A 19,197-nucleotide genomic window follows, 5' to 3' on the forward strand; every position below is an offset into this window, starting at 1 on the left:
AAATCTGGCATAGTCTGCATCATGTGGTTTTGGTACTGTGCCATTTTATGGTGTATTTTGTGGCTGGATGCATTACATTCAACATTAGATGTTTAAAATGGAGTCTGCTCAAGGAAATATTAGTCACGTTTCTTTCAAAAGGCCATTTACTTCCTGCTGTGTTTCCTGGTGATCAGCAAAGCAAACATGAAATTAAGATAAACCTAGACTTACACACTAGTAGCGTGCCAGTTAATTAGGTGGCAGGGAACACTGCATGTATCTTATCTTACCCTGATAAGGCCTGCTGATGTGTTTTCCAGCTCCTCCAGTACGCACTGCTCTGGGACATCACCAGCACTAGTGGTTTCACTGTATTATGTGTTATTTTCAGAATTGCTGTTTCCCCCTACACCAGCTATATCTTACAACTTTCTCCTCTTATATTGTGCCATTTTCTCCAATAGGATATTCTACTACATGGAACTACCGCTCACAACAGCACGCACAGCGCAACGCATCCAGAAGTTTTGCAAATTACTCAGCCGTTATCATATGGACGTGTTTAAGCCAAGCAGAGATTAAAACTAAAGGAGGTGGTAGTAGAAGAAAAGAGGGACTTAGAAGCCAAATCCATCCATGAATTGGTGTCTCCTCTTATGAAAGGCCAGGACCCTTTCCATAAAACCACACATCTCTCTTACCACAGCATTGTGCAATTTGTCAGATGGCCAAAGCAATCCTACACTGGGTGATGCAGGGAGCCACAAACTGTAAGACAATTAAGACACATCTGACTTGTAATTGAAGCACTGAATTGATATTTAGGAGATCTAGGTTCATTTTCTCTTCAGGCTTGGGTTCCCCAAGCATCCTTCAGCAGATAAGTTAGTATCACTTAATCTTCACCTGAACAATGAAATAAGAATAGGTCCTCTTTGAACCCACGCCTGTCTGGGCTCATGAACCTTCGTTTGAATGGTGCCAAACACAAAGAGCATCCACAGCTCACTGCCACTGATGGTCACCCAGACTCTACCAGTAGTAAAGCCTGCCCTGGTAGCAGCAGCACACCATCTTTGGTCTGAGCTGTGAACTTTCGGGGCACTGCCTGGCTACACGCATGAACACAGTATGCAGTAACACCATACTGACCTCACATGACATCTTCAAAGTGCAACTTCGATAACTAATAGAAATACACCCATCTGCAATACACTCATTCATCGTTCATTTTAAACACGTTTTCCAAGGGAATAAGTAACAAAATCTATCCATTTGCTGTTGCAATTTAGACTATCATGACTGAAATTAATAGTCTCCTCAGAAGATGAAAGGAAAATTGCCTCGGGCAGTCATTGCCTGCACAACTGCTGAACGTACCAGAGCAGTTCCCAGTCAATACTGGATTTTGTTCTCCCTCAAGATACACCGATATGGGAAGCCAGCACTTTCCTGGAGTAGGTGCTACGTGAGCTCTCCTGCCACAGTGCGAAAAAGAAGACATACACAAAAATTCAAAGGAAAAGGAGGCTCATGATTGCCCACCAGTGGAAGGGAAGCAGTATGGTGCACTGAACCTCTAAAGAAGCTGAAGGACCAAAGGAACACTGGTGCAAGGCTTTCGTGCCTTACATCTTCAGAAGTGCTCTCTGACTGAAGGATTGATTGCCCACTGCAATACTCTCGCAAGTCCCCTGCCACAGAAGTCTGCCTCTGCCATACGGCCTGCCTGAAATCTGCAGCTGTACGCTAATGGGGGTGCAGGTGTAGATGGAGGGATGACCATACCCAGAGCTGCTCAAAAGCCAGAATGACTAGATAGTCACCTTGTTCTTTTGAAGTTGCCATGCCAGAGGCCTATGCCCAAGGCCATTCTCGGACACATGGCAATAAACCTGCACTAAAATGGGAGCTGGATAGGGAAAACATTTGTTTTCCCCCTCTCTCAGTTACTCAACCAGTACTAGCTGAAGCACAGTTTTGCCTAAGACTAGGCTAGAGGACTTCATACAGACATGCTCACATGACCTGAACAGCTCATTATCCCACAGATTTCTTCGCATATGGAAATTAGGGCCCAGACAGGAGAACATGAATCCAAGATGCCAGTTAACTTAACCCAACATCCTGCGTGGCTGAAGCAATCAACAGGCACTAAAGGCAGAGGAAAGCTGCTTCGCCCTGACTGTGCTAAGTGTCTACTGCACAGGGAGCCAATGCTCAGGAGCCTGCAGGCTGTAAATCCATACCCTCCCTTTGCCTGTGCAGTAACTTCTCCACAGTAAACAGTATCTCTGCATTTCCCAAGTAAAACATTAATGCTAAAATGATTAAGTGATTTTCTTCCTATTGTGCAGGAAGAGCAGTGCAACATGTTTGAAACAAAGAAACTCAGCTTTAACTGCATGTAAGAAAATAAATCCAAAGTAATTAACTTTCAGATAAGAACAGCAGAAGAGAATGTGGATAGTGCAATAGACTGATAGCAGAACCTGCGGACAGCCAAGGTGAGTAAGGAGAATTATTTGGGTTCTCATCAGCAAGACAGATGCAACCTTTGGAGGGTAATGTATATGTCAACCTTGTATGAAATTTGGAGTTGTCTTTTTTTTTTTTTTAAACACTAGAGTAAAAATGTTACTTACAGAATGTTATGTTTGAAATTATCTCTAATTTTGTTTCATGCTCTTGCTGTCTTGCATGTATTTTCTTTGAACATGATACCCATAGCCCTAGAATATTTGCTACATATAGAATTAAAATAAACAAACAAAGGTAAAGGAATTTTCCAAAGGAAACAGCAGAAATGCTTTTCAAATCAGCTGCTGTTTTCAAATATAAGCCAGAAAGGACATCAAAAGAGAAAAAATCCCTTGTAGGCAATGCTTTATCTTGTATTTCCTACAGAAGTAGCAGACTCCCTAGATACTAGAGATACCTTTTATTTTAAAGGCAAACAAATTATTTTCAATGTAACCGAACTGTAAATATTTATTAGGCCTCTTTTCCATTTGGTTCTCTGAATATGAATACTCCCAAAGCAGTATTTCCTCTGAAATTTTCAGCTTCAAGCTGGTGAACATGACTAAAAAAAAAATCAAACGTGACAACTGTGAAAACATTTACAATTTTTCTTAAAACCTTCCACCCCCGCCTTCAACCACCAGCATTTTGCCTAATTTCAAACCACAGTGTTTGGGCCAGGCTGAAGATAAGAGACACCTAAAGAACAGGGAACGCCACTAGCCTTGGCCTGTCCACCTCACGTCAGGCAAAGCTGACAGTGAGCCTGCCTTGGCTTAAGCTTAAATTTCTAAGAGGAAAAAGCAGAAAAAGCACAAGAGAAATCTCTCGGCCACATTAGGAATGAAGTTTTGACAAACAGCCAACCAATTTCAGCCAACCAATCTGAACATTAAGGAAAGACTTAAAAAGTACCAGGATTGTTTGCGCAAAAAATAACACTATGCATTTTGACTTACGTTTCCTGGGCAGTCAACACAACTTGATGTATAAAGCATCCCACATCTCCTCAGCTAGTCACCCTGTCCCAGCTTTATGGGTGCTGCTACACTAAATAAAACTAGTCTTTCTTCACCCATCCTATCCTGCAGCTACTAATACTTACTGAGATCACCTTTAAGTTGGATATCTTTTCCCTGATTGAGATACTATTGGTATACTATTAGAGCAAACGAACAAAACCCTGCGATATTGTTCACATGCACACAAAGAGCAGTCTGTGGTATTTTATACTGTCACACAGTAAACGCTGGGATGGATTGAAATACCTCTGTGGCTTGTTAGCTCTATGTCTGAGCTCTCATTATCCAACACCACTGAGCTGCTGAAGGTCTGCAGCTGAACAAGGTACACAAGCACAGCCATGCTAATCGATGGCCTTCACAGAAGAGATAAGACTCCTTTCATCGGGATTTGCACCACCAGGCTTCTCTCCACATTTGCTGATGGCTAAAAGACATATACATGGTCAGTCACCGGCGTTCAGCAGACGTGGTCCTTCACTGAGCCACAGTAACTCAGTGGCATGTGTCTGAACCTTAGATATTACCAGGCAATGCTCGTCAGCAGCAGCACCTGATTTGCTCCTCAGGTCTCTTACCAGATACTGCAGTCGCTGGCGTTCAGTCTCTGGCGTGAATTCTGAAGACATTGGAATGACTTCACCGTTTCGTATTATTATAGCCCTGTAATAGTAATAAAACATCATCAGTACAGGAAAAAAAAAAAAGTAAAAAATACCCAGAAAACCGCAGGGTACAGTCACACTCTTATTCTCTTCAGAATCACAGTAAAATAAAGCCATTTCTTTTCTACTGAAGTTGTCAGCAGAACACGATAATAATTCCTGCCCTGCATCCTTTAGGCTGGATAAAGTATATTTGTATATGCCAAGTTCATTTCAGAGCTCACAAAAACATCCAAGCAACAAAGGCAAGAGTTATTTCAGTTGATGTCTACAGGGCATCCTTATTAAGTGAAACACAGACACCCAGAGGAGATGCTGCAGAATCACTGATTGTAGAACAACTCTTTGCAGGTTTTAATCCCAGTTGTGGCTGACACTGTCTAAGCTACTGGTTTCAAATGACTCATGCAACCAGTTTGCAATTATTGATTGGTCATATGTCATGTCAGAACATTTCTACTCCAACAGCAAATGGAAATGGCAAAGCAAATCCTGTTTAACACAAATTTAACTAGTTACCTGCCAAAAGATGACAGTTAATGGAATGACTACAGATCAGCCAGGATATTTCACATACACTTCTGCAAACGGCAGAGAGAAAATTCTCTCAAACACCTGCCTGTTGCCTCTTAACAATCTGCTATGCTGCATGCAAAATACGGTCTGATTCTTCCCTGGTGCAATGCCACTGTCTGAAACACAGTCACAAGGGGGAAGAATTTACGCAGTACTCCTACCACATTCTGTGGTCACGTATTCACTCACAGAATTGCGTTCTTTTATCTTTCCATTATTTACACAGCTCTGTAACTACAGTAATGCTTGGTGCTTTCGAAGAGCCAGATGAACTATGTATCATCCCAAAGATTTTAATGCCTGTTTTGGAGCGGTTTCTCAACCATCAATAGGTTAATTCAGTGTTTGGATAGTAGCAGTGCATCAGCTCTCCTCTTGAACTCACACAGAACTTGGTGTAGATAACACAAGCACCTGTCACTTGGATTCCAGTTTCTATATGTTTCAAATGGTCTCCTTTCTGTGATCTCTTCATCCTGTTAATGTGATATTTACATACTAGCTTGCTTCTCTTGATAATTTGATCAATTCCCTGGCATTGCTTCCATGCCAGGTATTCTGATGGCACCGCAATACCACCAACAAATATGGAAGGCACACGAAGACTGAAAACTTAACCTCTAAATTCAAAACACAGGCATCTTGAGAAAACCAGCCCAGGTACAACCAACTTTGTAAAATTACTGGCACTGGATAACTTTCCAAGTCTTCTGGATATGATATTGGACTAAAATTGTCTCCGAATGATCATCTACTATTGCTAGTATGCAAAAGGAAGGAGCATTATCGAAGAGGAAAGGAACTGTTCACATTTCTGAGATTCACGTGGCAAAGAACAGACAGGTAGAGGATGGTGCTACAATGGGACAGGTGGGAAAAGGCTCTAGTGATGAGGAGAAAACAGCTCTGCTTTGACAGATAACAAATTTACTGCTCCTAGGCTTCCAGCACTCCCTTGCAAATAATCCTATGTAGAAATCAGAGGTGGCAAGACTGCAAGCTACATACTGAAGTCTCCCACTGGCCCTCCACTGCTACAATTGAAAACAATATTGTGTGTTGAAATGAGACAGACATGGTGGTTGTAACTCATTAATTTTTTAAGAGAAATTTGTGCAAAATTTTTGATGGCATTTTTTTCCCCTTTATGGGATCTGAATACATTACAGGCTTACAAAAATGGTGGTCCAATTAAAAATAATAAAGGTGTGCTGAAAATTTTTCTTTTGAATTTCCGAGACAGTCATTTAAAAATGATTTAATAACTCCACCACCTCTTTTCTGCAACAACACCTTTGCTTTTATTTTTGCAATTGCTAAGGTATTCAGCTTTGAACCAGACTCATTTACTCAAAGACAGTGGACAGTTTTTATAACCTTTTCATATGTAATTTGACTCACTTGAGTAGGCCTCCATTTAAGGGGACTGTGGGTTTAGTACAGAGTAAGTACTCTGGCAACAGTCTAGACTAGACTGATCAAAGGAGCTGATCAGACACTAACCAAATTTTACACACTAGTTTAAGAGAGTCATAAGGGATCTACTGATCTTGTGCTTGTCTGAAAGAGCTAATATAAAAACACACATTGGTATAACTGCTAGGGCATCAGGCTAATTTTTTAATTATCCTTTGCTTCCCCTTTTATCACCATTTCACAGGAAACCCATATTTTAAAGACCACTCAGACCAGTCTGGGGTTCACCTTTTTCTTTGTGCACACTGACATACTTCCTATATACGTTGATAGCTATCATTCTCACTTCTATGGGTAGAATTGGGCCCTGAGGGACTCACATCATATAAAAAGCAATTCAGAGGCGAGTGGGTCAACCTTTCATGGCTCAACTTATTTTCACTAGAAATTGCAGCCACCTGGGATGAAAAGCACAACCCAGCACAAAAAAAAGCCCAATCCTTTGGAGGAATTAAAGCAATGCTGTTGATACCTGATAAAACAGAGCCTCAGTTTTATGTTTTTCATTAATGTTTTTTCAGCAGTTGGACTTTATTCAACTTGAAAGTTACAGCTGCTCATAAGAGTCAAATGATTTGATCCGAGGAATTAGACGGCTCTAGATATGAGTAATGGGAGGGACGTAGACATACATATACAGGTCACTGGTCTGAATTCAACTCTGGTGGGCTCATTATCCTCTTACCAGTCTCTTTACCTTTTCCGCACCAGCTGCTTAGCAGTTTCATGACAGCAAAGGGTATTTCTGACGGCCCAAGTGACAAAACCAGACACATTCATCAGCCATCTCACTGGAGAGGCTGGGTGCAAAAGGCTGGCCTGGGAGCCACCCTGCTCAGGGGGATTTTCCCCTGTGATTGAAGAGGTGCCGAATCAGGCCCTAATTGGGTTTGGAGACTGAACTGCCCTTTCCGTGACCTCGCAGTGACAGAGCTGCCAAGCACCGACTGAAGGCTTTTCCCACCAAGCAACCTCCAGAGCCCTGAATTCAATAGCCCAAAGTCAATAACTGCTCACGGGGAGGGAGCCTGGTTGACGAGGCAGCCGCCAACAGCCCAGCAACTGCTTTTAGAGACCCACTCTATACAGTCCTGCAGGACAATTAATTTTGACTTTACGCCTCCTAATGGACTAAGCAGCAACATGGCGTTACGTGAGCATTACTGCTCCTGCCATGCATGAACGATGCGAGTACACAATGAAATAGTGCTCTGAAAGCATTTAGTTCCCTGCACACTGTGGAAATACGAATGTATTATTTTATACCAGAATGCAGCTGTCCTATTAAACTGTCAGAAACAGCTACATAGGAAGCAAGAAGAACTCGAAGAGATGCAGTGCCCAGAGAGCATCTGATTCTGCCATGTTTAATAGCGACATTTTAATTTCAGCCACACTGGTGAAACACATTATAGCAGAGCCACAGGGCGAGCCTGCCAAAGGCAGCTGGATGATTCATGGTTGCAGGGAAGGAGTATGTCAACACTAACCAAATATTCTCTGCTGACAAGGTTGCTTCAGACACATACCAATCATGAATTTATATCACCAATGAAGTAGTAATTAAAAAAAAGGGTTTTTTGGCCGGATAGGAAATCAGGCATCACAGATCTGCAGCCTCCTCGGTGCATTGCCCTCCACGCTCTGTGGCTCTGAAGCCCTCTCCACGCAGCAGCATCCACAGCAAGCAAACAAACAGGAGAAACTGCTTGTAAGTCCTGAGGCCACAGAGGCCATTAAGTCACTTATTTTGATCCCTTCTAAAAACCAACTATAGATTTCCCTGAGTCCTCTCCCCTGTTTTGAACCCAGCTACCTAACTGCCCGCCCATGTGAACTACAGGATCGTACTTGCCCTTGCATTTCACAGATACGTGCTCTGCACGACAACAAAAGTATGCTCCCTAACCCCGAGCTGGTAAATAGTCACAGAAAACAGGAATATATTGGGGGAAAAAAAGTCCCCCAAACACAGCTGAAATAGCCTAAAATGGAAGAAACAAAAATCTGATTTTGTATCTCTCTTCTGACCACTTCACTGAGTATTTTCTGATCCAGGGAAGCTGTGCCCTGAACAACTAAATGTGGAGCAAGAGACGTGCCAGCGCCTTGGTGCGTAAGGCAGGACTGGCAGTCACAGCAAATCCTGCAGCGGGCTATGTCCACTCAGTCACACGCAAATGAAAAGAAACGCCAGGAGCTTAAAAGGCTGCATGTAAATCTACAGAAAAGACTGCATTTATCTTTTGGATTGACATAACTGCAAAGTCCATGATGATCGGCTAAATGATCTTTTGAGTATTTCAGCATTCACACAGAACCTTAAGTATATGATTATTTTCTATATTCAGATTCAACACTTTAAAACAATATTTAGAGCTTTAGTATATATCCCCTTTTAAAATACGTGGCGAATGAATCAACAAAAGGGTAAAAATCTGCCACTGTGTTGTACTGCTGCTCTCACACTCAGGCTGTAGCAACACCACTGGCTTAAGGAAAACATCAATACATCAATTGCTTTTGCATTTTTAATATGGATAAACCAGCCACCTCTCCTTGAATCAAGCAGGGTTTGTTTTTTTTTTTTTTCTTCTTTTGTGGAGAATACAATCAGCTGAGAATTGCACATCATCCTTTCTGAGTTTCTTATGAGAAACAAACAGAGGGAAAGTCATACATTTTAGAGGAAGCTATTGTTGGTTACTCTCATTTAATCATACAGAGAAAGAAACACTTTAGTGAACAAGGTCAAAAGTGTAATTTCACTGCTGTCATGGGTCTATTGGGATTCTGGTGTTCAAAACAAAGAGGCATCTCCTACTGTTAAGAGTATTCAGGGGACACCCTGATTCCATTACACACTTTTTCAGCCAAAAATGATTTGAAACGCAACATTAAACTGCACTTTTCTACAACAGAGGATAAAAATCTGGTAAAGGTGACAAAGAGAGACCGTTTGGAAAACCCTTTTTGACAGCGCATATCAATTCCAAGCCACAGGGAGGATGTATCCATTTTGTCAAAAGGTGTTAAGCATTGTGGGTTTGGTACAGATGAAGCAGAAGTGTCTGGCCTGTCTGAAGAGGTATTAGAAATGTGTCAATGGAAAAGAAAGAGGGATTAAACTGACAGAAAGAATAAGGCAGGGTTTTATTACATTCAAAGGGGAACTGAGCAGTAGATTTTAATTAGGTGTGTCACAAAATAGCTGAGGTAAAAAAAAAGTAAATCCTAGAACTATGGAATCAGTCTAGATGGGTACTTGTTTACTATGGTAACTAAATGCATATATTTAAAGAAGACAAGGAAGAGCAAAGCTAATGTCTGGTGAGCTTCAAACCAGTTTTGTCTACTTACCTTTTCTTAATTGCTAGGAAGTGAAAGAAGAAGTGATTATAAAAAAATTCAAAAAAAATGTTTCTCTCCTCTCTAAATGAAGTACTGGAACGTACAGCCATTACGATTACTGATGACTTTTAATACATTCAGCCCTGGCACCTTGGTTTCACTTACTACGAACTGAATTACTCTCCCTTAGTCCCACGCAGACTCATTTCTCAATGTTTCTTTAGAAACCAGGTGAACAAACACCTCACTGCACTGGCAATAATCATGGAACTATAGTGCAAAGTCTTTACATGATTTCCTTAATTTTATGAATTAAGGCAGGCTGGGGAGAGTGAAAAAAACCGTTATATAATGTTTAGCTGCCTTAAAACAGGTCCCAGCGATGACATATCCATCACCATAAAACTCAGAGGTGAAAGCAGCAACCCTCAGCAACACCAGCGGGAAAACAACCCTGGCTGTTTCCCACTCGTAATGCCCAAGAGATGTTTCAAAAATGCCCCAACTCCTACTCGGCATCGCTACCAAGAAGAAAACAAGCAACAAACCGGCGAGGGGGTAGAGCCAATGAAAATTGCCTCTGTCCTCATCTTCCATCTACTGCCACCCAACAGTTCTGCCACCCTGGTTTCTTCATATTTTTCAGCACAAACATCAGGCTGTCCACAGAAATATTGTGACAGAATAAAAACACTGGATCATTTTTCTTTCAGCCAAACAAAGCCAACATGAAGCGGGAACGCGCTCTCCCTGCCTGTGGGTCTTCCTGTGACAATGCAGTCTCATCGTGTATGCTGTGGTTAAAGCAGGCTGCTTGACGCGTTCATTCCTTCAGCACTTGGGGGAACTTCAGCTCCCTCAAGCCAATAAAAGGTGCGAGAACTTGCCTTGGTGAAGTACTGCACAAAGGCAGCGTTAAAGTAATTTCCTACAGGAGTGTGCTTCGGCATTTCCTGCAGAACAATGAAGAACCCTCCCAAGCTCTGGCTAAAGGCCTTTTGCAGGCTGCCAGCCACCTTGGCTGCTCCGAAGGTTAACATCTCAGCAGCACAACCGCCAGGTACAGCCCTGCTCCGGCAGGACACTGATGCCAGGCATTCCCAGGAATTTTATTCAAGGGCCTCTTTTCACATCCTCGCACCAGCACGGAGCCAAGCGTGCTACACCTCTCCTGGGGCAACACAAGAACCTCCTCCCGCCTTTGAAACAAACCAGGAAAAGAAATTATGAAATCCAGTCCCTGCAAGAAACCCCGACAGTCATCTTTCAGAGGTACCTACAAGCACGTGAACTGTTCCTGTGCAAGCATGTGTAGAGCTTTATGGTGTTTCCAGTTACCCGACTCATTCATATTTACATTTCTAATGCTTATTTAGTGATTCCTGTGGAGAAGGCCTCTGTGCAAAATGAGGCTGCCGATATACTCTAAAGCCACTATTCTGGTAGTCTGTTTTTACTAAATGAATTGTATTATTTTTAATAAAGGATCACAAATGGGCAAGCAGAAGCTGTTTCTCAAAGCAAAATAATATTCATAGATTTCCACGGAAGGGCTTACTTCTCATCTAAACTAGCACTTCAGCCAGTCAGCATCTTCCTTACTGCCACCAAAAATAATAAAAATCTGAATTTTTAGAACTGATCTCACATTCCATCCCATATATTCAACTAGCAACTTAATCAGCAGCAGTTAAAGGGATTTTCTACTCCTGGCGTCCTCCCTCTGCCCTATATATTGCATCCAACGATGAGAAGAACCTGGCCATCACCAACACTGTAACTAAGTTACTTCAGTTGTTGACGCATCACTACTCACTCTACAGTTTTAAATTAAATATAATACTGAGCTTGCAGGTTGTCCACAGAGGAGACAGCTTGAGAAGACACATTGCCCAGTCATTTTTGACCCCAGCAGCTCCACACTTCTAGTTCTCAGTGCCTCTTTGGCAGGCTGCAGCTCCATTCCCATGGGACTCTCCCATGAATTCCCTGCTCTAGTTTAGGTCCTCAAGTGTATTGCTTGTCTGATGCAATCTAAGTACAGAGTTATTATTAGCAGTTGGCTTATTATTAGCAGTTGGCTTTATTAACAGTGTTTCATTTCTAGGGCTAATTATACTTTTTTTTTTTTGTACTCCCACCCCATTATTAATGGGATGGCACTGGCTATCTGTATGCAATTTGTTTGTTTAATCAGGAAAGTTACTTTTGCAATTGAACCAGTGGTGACTTTATATGTTTACCTATACACTTCTAGTATTGTCCACTCCGGTTCCATTAGCACTAAACCAAAAGCCAATGAACTAAACTAAAATGCTCTGTAATTAATTGTGTGTACTTTCCTGTTGGTTTACATCTGAATCCACTGATCTTTCAGAGAGGACTTCAGCTGGCAGACAGGAAGCTATTACAACCCAGTTTATAGTGAGTTTATAGTGACACTGCTAGCACACGAAAACTGCCCGCCATTGGTTCCAGTATCCTTAAGTTGGAGATTTGCTGCCCTCACAGATTAATTTTGCCTATGATTATTTCAGTGTATTCTTCATTTGAACACATCTAAGTCCAGGGTTGCAATGATGAGACACCACCACGTTTCTGTATCGCGGCTGAACAACATGCCTCCAATTACTCAGGCCATGCCAGGGAAATGAACAAAGAAGTGCAGTCACGTCTCTGTGGCCAGCTCTGAGCCTCAGGACTGGTATCTGTGGAATCAAAGTCTTTTTCCCTGCTGTCCAGGATATCACATTCATCTCCAGGACGAGTTACTATGGCAACTAAACCTGGGCTTAGTGGATGAAGGCATCGCTGTGCAAGTCAGTGTTTATTTTGCCAGTAATATGGCTGGGATATGGCTGACCATGTAAGATGGAAGAAGCATGGATTCTCCCCCCCCCCCCCCCCCCCCATGATCTTCACTGTTTTACCATTGAGGGAGTCAGAATGACTTTTAGCACCTAAAGCATCACATCTACTTTGATCTCAGCTTTTCTGCTTAATTCAGCAGCAGTTGCAGGATATTGGAACAAGCTGGACTGAGAAGTAAAAGCAGACTGAAAGTCGCGCTCGCTGCTCACTCTGCATCAGTGACTTTTTACCCAAGCCCTGCTTCATTCACCCATGCAGAACTGACAAGGGAAGCCCTCACTAAAAGCCCCAGGAGCAGGGCTCAAGCTGCATTGCGTAGCTGCTGCTGAGACTGAACGGCCTGGGCTGCCTGGCAAGCTCACTGAATGCAGGAGAAAAGCTTTCCAACACAGTAAGGACCGCAGCAGACTTGAAATATTCACCAAGCAAGCCTGGGGTGCTCCCCCTGGCTCTGCTCCCATAGCATGGACGGGAGCTAGAGATCCAAGGAACCCAGCCTGCTTAGCGTGCCCTGGCCCTGTAACACTGGAACGAAGAACCTGCAGGTCTCTCTGCGGTCAGCTACAAAGGCATAGATTAAAAAGATGGGTTTGAGCTTAAGGCACTGCACTGGGGGATCTGGATTCTGGTATAATTGCTTATACCACGAGTTGCCTCTATTACAGGCTCTTTATGCATCAGTAAACTACAGGTAAAAGAGTGATTAAAGTTACATCACAGCACCCTTTGCCCGTCTTGCCTCAGAGACTATGAGCTCTACAGGCTACAGACGTAACATACATGCAACGATGTTATTAGAGCGTGAATTTTTCCTTGATCGGTGCTTATATTCACCAATAAAAATAGGCAGAAGGGGAATTTTTACTTGCAGTGGCAGCAACCATCTTTTTTTGTCTGGCTTCATTTTTTTGTTGTTTTTGTTGGTTTCATTTTTTTTTTCCTTTTTCTTTTTTAAAGGCTGAAACCTATGACAATTAAAGTTAATAGAATTCGTCACTCCTGGAAACTAATACCAACAAACTGTGGCTTTCCAGTTTACTGATATTACTTGAATAGCCAAAATTCCTCTCCTTCCTCATAATCTGGAACATAAGGACTTCATGGGTAGATGATGTCTGTGTGGTTAGGACCAAAGACTTAACTGAATGTACCACTCATCGAAAATGTTTACAATGGCTTCAACACCTACTAGATTGCCATAGACATTGCTAAGGCATACGCTCTCCCAGGAAAAAACAAGAGTTTGGAGAAGAGGCAGGACTTCTGTTTTGCCTTCAAAGGCCTATGAACGTTTACTGCCAAATAAATCGTTTCTGCCAAGTCAGTGCTGGATACGGCGTGCCAGTATCCTGGAACTTGTCATCCACTGGATTGCTAGAAAATGCTCTTCCTCATCATGGCACTTCGAGTGCAACGACTTACTTCTGATCCAACACCTTTTCTTCACACCTCAGTTAAAGTGTTTCCTGAAGTGCCTCCAAAAGCTTTACCGAGTACGAAATCCTGAAATATCTGAGGTTGCTGCTATTCCTATGAATCCTGTGCTCTTGCTTCTCCCTGGAAGGAGGCCAGGCAGGAGAAGGGGAGCAGAAGTGCTCTCTGCAGGCCTGCAAGTCAGGCTTCCAAGGAAGAGAAGCAGGGGAAACAGAGAGATGGGACTTGGCCGTATCTCCTGAGTGTGACTAAGATGCCACGCTCTTTTCCAACATTTTCGGCTAGGCAGGATCAGACTTCTCCACCTACCAAACTGCAGTCAGTGAAGAAGAATGTATGTGGGAGGGACTTGCTTCATCTTGAATTCAATCTCTCCTCACTACACAGGCTCCTGAGCAGACCAGGCTCAGGTTATCTGCTACCCTGAAAAAAATCAAGCATTTATTATTTTCAAGTGATTCCGTCAAAGAATTAATAATAATCTAAAAAGAGGATGTGCACATAGCTTGCCCAAAATACAGTCCCTAAGCGTTGCTCTCACCTCTTGGGAGGCATCTTTTGAAGATTTGGAAGAATTAGAACTTCAGAGGCTGAAGAGGAGTCACCATGGATTGCGTGGTCCCAGGGTGAAAAGGCCCTGCCTGTGGTTCAGTGATTTGCAGCTCTTTTTGTCCCATCTTTAGGAGAAGACAGGAAAAAGAATGCTTTTCCAAATACTGCAGACTGGAGAAGCTTAGTAACCGAGTTAGTCTTTCCTCTAGAGACCTCTAAGTACAAAGCACAGTTATTGTTGTTTATGCAGACACAGATGTAAGGAGACAGAGGGCTTCAAGCAGACCACTCAAGGAAAAGAGGGAAAATAAATACCATTTAGATTAGAAGATGGGTAGTTAAGAAAATCAGAAAATTAAAGTTTGTTAAAAATACTGTAAACCAAAGACTAAAGCAAACTAGCTCTACAATACTAATATACTAGAACACTTTTTGGTTTCCATCCTTACACAGTGTTAGAGCTTCTGGCAAAAATCACCCTGCTGGACCGCCTTGAGGAAGAGGTCAGATACCATGAACCACAAAAATGGGTCAGAATCATCAATTCTGACTTCTCAGAAATTCTATTTAAGCTGCAGTGCCAGTCAGCAGATACGTGGCTGTTTCCATGCCTCTCTCATTTACTTCATAAAAGCAGATTAATCCCCCAGATTTTACTTCCTACGATGAGAACTATGCATGAGGAAAGCAGTTGACAAGCACCATGACACAGAAGAAGAGGAAGTATAAATGTAGTGAGATTCAACACAAGCAGCAAATCCGGAAAGAATTGAAACAGTAAACAAAGTAGAATTCAATTTTCAATTCACTATTTTATTACTCTGGGAGAAGTCAGTGTTACAAAACTCTCTCTTATAACACTCTTCCACATCTGGGCACCTGAAGCACCAATGAAGTTACTTAACCTGCATCCAGATAGAAGTGCCACAAAAGCATTCACTCAATGGGCTCCTATCATTTAACAATACCAAATGCCTTAGCATTTATTCTACACTTGCAAAAAGGAGGAGAAAATCTATTCTGGACATGAGGATATATGTTCAAGCAGAGGGTGAACATGCCCTGAAAACATAAGCACAGGGGAGCAAAAGCAAGGAAGCAAAAAGATGATAAAAAAAGCTGACGAAGCAAAGCAAAAAATCCGGTGACCCTGCAAGTCTGTGAAGCCTCTGAAACATCAGGCTCTTTGCTTTGATCCCATCTTCTGCCAATAAATCAAAAAAGCCCAAGAACCCACTTGCAGATTTAGCGAGTTTCAGGGCCTATGGAAAAGTCAAATCAACTTGTGGTGTTCTGCTTCTTGCATAATGATAAAAGCACAGCTACCCTACGTGGCTTCAAGCACAGCACAAAATGGCAGTGCCTGCAGTCTCCGAGCCGCTCCTTAGCCAGACAACATGAAAGCCAGAACAACTCATGCCAAAGACAGTTAATATGATCATATTGCATTACAGTCACTGTAGTGATATTGGGCAAATGTTATGTTGCATGAGGCTATACAATAATTGGGCAGTAATCAGTAAAAACATTAAGTCCCTGTTTTACTACTGCTTCATCGCCAGCTATAAAGCAACATCCTAATAAAGAGCATAAAACTAAAAGGAACTGAGATTAACAAGGCGTGTTATGGCAGTTTAGAAGTAAAAGTCACTTTAGCAATATAAAATTGAACAATACTATTTAAAAGAATGAGCACAGAAGATTTACTATTCCTTATTAAAAAAAAGCAGCTATTCAGAGGGCCTGGCCTAGTTACCATGGTGTGTATGTCAAACTGGTAAGCAAAGCACAGCGCATCAATGCTCACCAGAAAAGCACTATATACATTGGACAGCTGACTATAGCACTATCAGTCCCTAATTAGATGACCTTGCATGGACAATCCTAACCACGGAGAGGAAGAAAGAGAGAGAGAGAAACATTAGAAAAAAAGTTTTGGCCAATATTCAGACATGGATTTTGACTGTACAAGTAGGTATATTTATGGCAGAGTCCACGAATGATCAGACAAGCCATTAGAGAATTAAAGCGACTCCCTCCAAGTTGGTTTTATCAGGCTCTGAATATATCACCTCATTTTCAGTAGGGTTCTGGTATCATGTGCAGTTAACGTATAATTATTACAGAACTGTGATTGCATCGTTAGCAGAAGTTTAATTATATCATTGACATTAGTGATGCCATAACATCAAGCTCAATAATAGTTCACAACAAAACCTACAATTAGCACAATTTTTCCTCCCATTTACACCAACCAAAAGTGTTCAGCTTGGAGAAGACTAATAGTCCATACAGAAGTGAGCTAGGGCTGAACCTGAAAGGACTGCTGGCTGGTAATTTAGTAATATGGTAATTAAAGTCTTTTCATGATGTAATTACACATCAACTACAAAAGGACAGCTGCTATACAACACTGCCAGGGTACATGGCATGAAATGATTAGATTTGAGAGGCTTTGGTGGTTAAACTGAATACCACAGACATAAGTTTGAGGTATAGCTGGCACCGCATAGCACATTATTATTCAAGTCTCACACTTGGCGTTTCCTTAGTCTCATTGTGATAGTAACAGTTTGTTGAACGTACCTTGGTCTTGCAACAGCAGAAGCTGTTCAAAACCCACCTTTAAAAGCTTTTGCTGTTTTAAAGTCACCTGGAATTAAAAGACCTAACTTTCTTCTGGGCAATGAGGTTTCTGTGAACCCAAAATGTTTATTTCCCACCTCTGCAGCACGAAACCTCCTCTCAGAGAGTCCCGTCTGTGGGAGATGCAGCTTGATTTATTTATAGGCTTTTTCCAGTGGGGGAGCAGAGAGGGGAGGAGGAGAGTGCGGGCAGAGAAGAGGCACAAATGAGTAGGTGAACTCAAAAAAACCTAAAGCTCGACTGGAGAACTGAGCGTTTCGGCACCTATTTCCAACAGCAACAAGCACAAGTCCCCTGTTTGCGTGAAAAAACAAACCCCACCCTTCTTCTCAAGACCAGACAAACATTTTTTAAAATAGTTTCCTTATTGCATTTCTCACCGCCCTCATTTGTATCTGTACAAACCACGAAGTTGACCATGCAAAGCATGAGACAGAAAAAAGGAACATATTTTTCCAACTAACATGAATAAAACTTCTTGGCTACGTGACTGGGCTCTTAAAAATCCAGGAATGCACTGTGCACCCTGGCAGTAGGCGGACAACCTCAGAGCTGCTTTTCTAGTCCTAAAATGTCCTTTTAGTGATGAGGAGCAACTTAGATGTTTTGCAATAGCTGTTTTTCTCCCTTTCTGAAACATGGGAAGTGGGGATTTGGTGGGAGAGAGGCCCAGATAATCTGATCTTCTACAATTTAAAACTTTTATTTTCTTGAGCTATGAAAATCTAGTAATGAGATTATTTGAAAGTGGAAGATTTTGGGAATCCAGAGAATTCTCCTCAGCATGAGGAAGGTTTCTGTGAGGTCCATTTGGAAAGTGCAAACCCAAACTATTTTGGATCTGGAGGGACCCTGTTACCTACAAGATGTGAGGAATGAGTAGAAAAATTTGAGTCCTGGTTCAAACAAGACCCAGCCTTGCCGATAGCTTCCCTTCTAATTCCTGCTCTTCCTGTTTTTCTGAAGAGATGTTTTTGATGGGCTTGATGAACATTCAAAGCATCTTGAAGACTTGGTGGCTTTAACTACAGCGGATGCTTGGCTTAATTAAGACTACCAACGCGTTTCTTCCTGTTGGGTGTCAGAGGCTGCAATGGAGCTGAGGCTGCTCTCGGGAAGCAGAGGAGGAATCCTGGGGGAACTGGAAGCAGCCAGTCATTTAAGAACAAAGATCTTAACTACTCAGAAGTAAGTCCTGCATGGCCAGTTTTACACAGCACACTTTTAAGAGACAAAGCAATTTAGCTAACCCAATGGAAGACATTCAACTGTACTTCAAGTCCAATAGCACAAGAAAACATGATTATTTCTAATTTAATAGCAAAAGAGCTAAAATTTAGAGCAGCTAGTGGTTCTGTTGACTAGATAGGTGGTCTACTCCAACACGTTTGCAGCTACCCTCTGTGAGGACTCATTTGACATTTGATGCGAAAAAGATACATGTATGTCACTTGTCAAGAGGAACTGGGTGAGCAATGTGCAATATAAACAGCAAATTCAGCATATTAAGAACAGTCATCAACATGAAAAGAATAGGAACTTTACGCATAAAGGACTTATCTGAATCCTACACAGTTTAAAGCAGCAAGAGGCAATAAAAATGTTAGGTTTAAACTACAAAACACTTTGCAGTTGAGTGCTGTCTCCGTAAATACATTGTGCACACACTGTACAAACGTGAACTGTGTGCACACAAACCTCCAACACAAATGCATAACCGTAGCAGTGTTCACCTAAAGACAACGTGGTTCAGTACCTTTGCAGACTAATTTCTCGGCTGCTAAGAGAACACAACAACAGTCTGTATCATGCAGGGAACTATTCTCCCTGGTCAGTTTATGCAGAGCACTGCCAAAAGAAACATGTGAAGGTCTAAAGTCTTGCAAGACTAGCCTCATTATCTCTTTCTAATGGTGTTATAGGCAGAGAGTGAGAGAGAGGAAAAGAATGCAACTGTGAGATTTCCAGGATGCTCCTAGCTTTAGCTAAATCAGAAGATAAAGAAAAAGCTTCTCATCACAAGTCTTCAAGCATCCATCTTCTAAATATAACAAAGCAACAACTCTTGAACAACAGCATTCACTTCCGAGAAATGGACA

At 42.0% G+C, this 19,197-nt stretch overlaps 1 protein-coding gene across 1 annotated transcript in view; it reads right to left on the reverse strand.

Moving 5' to 3' along the window:
- PPM1H (protein phosphatase, Mg2+/Mn2+ dependent 1H) overlaps positions 1–19,197 on the reverse strand; it is a 137,417-nt gene that overhangs the window by 33,900 nt on the left and 84,320 nt on the right. Inside the window, exon 5 of the mRNA XM_087765637.1 lies at positions 4,106–4,190. Within this exon, the coding sequence (XP_087621763.1) occupies positions 4,106–4,190 (85 nt within the window). The remainder of the gene's footprint in view (positions 1–4,105; positions 4,191–19,197) is intronic.

The sequence above is a fragment of the Nipponia nippon genome, unplaced genomic scaffold, assembly GCF_047370975.1.
Source record: "Nipponia nippon isolate SJK-2023a ecotype South Korea unplaced genomic scaffold, ASM4737097v1 scaffold_3, whole genome shotgun sequence".
NCBI classification, from domain to species: domain Eukaryota; kingdom Metazoa; phylum Chordata; class Aves; order Pelecaniformes; family Threskiornithidae; genus Nipponia; species Nipponia nippon.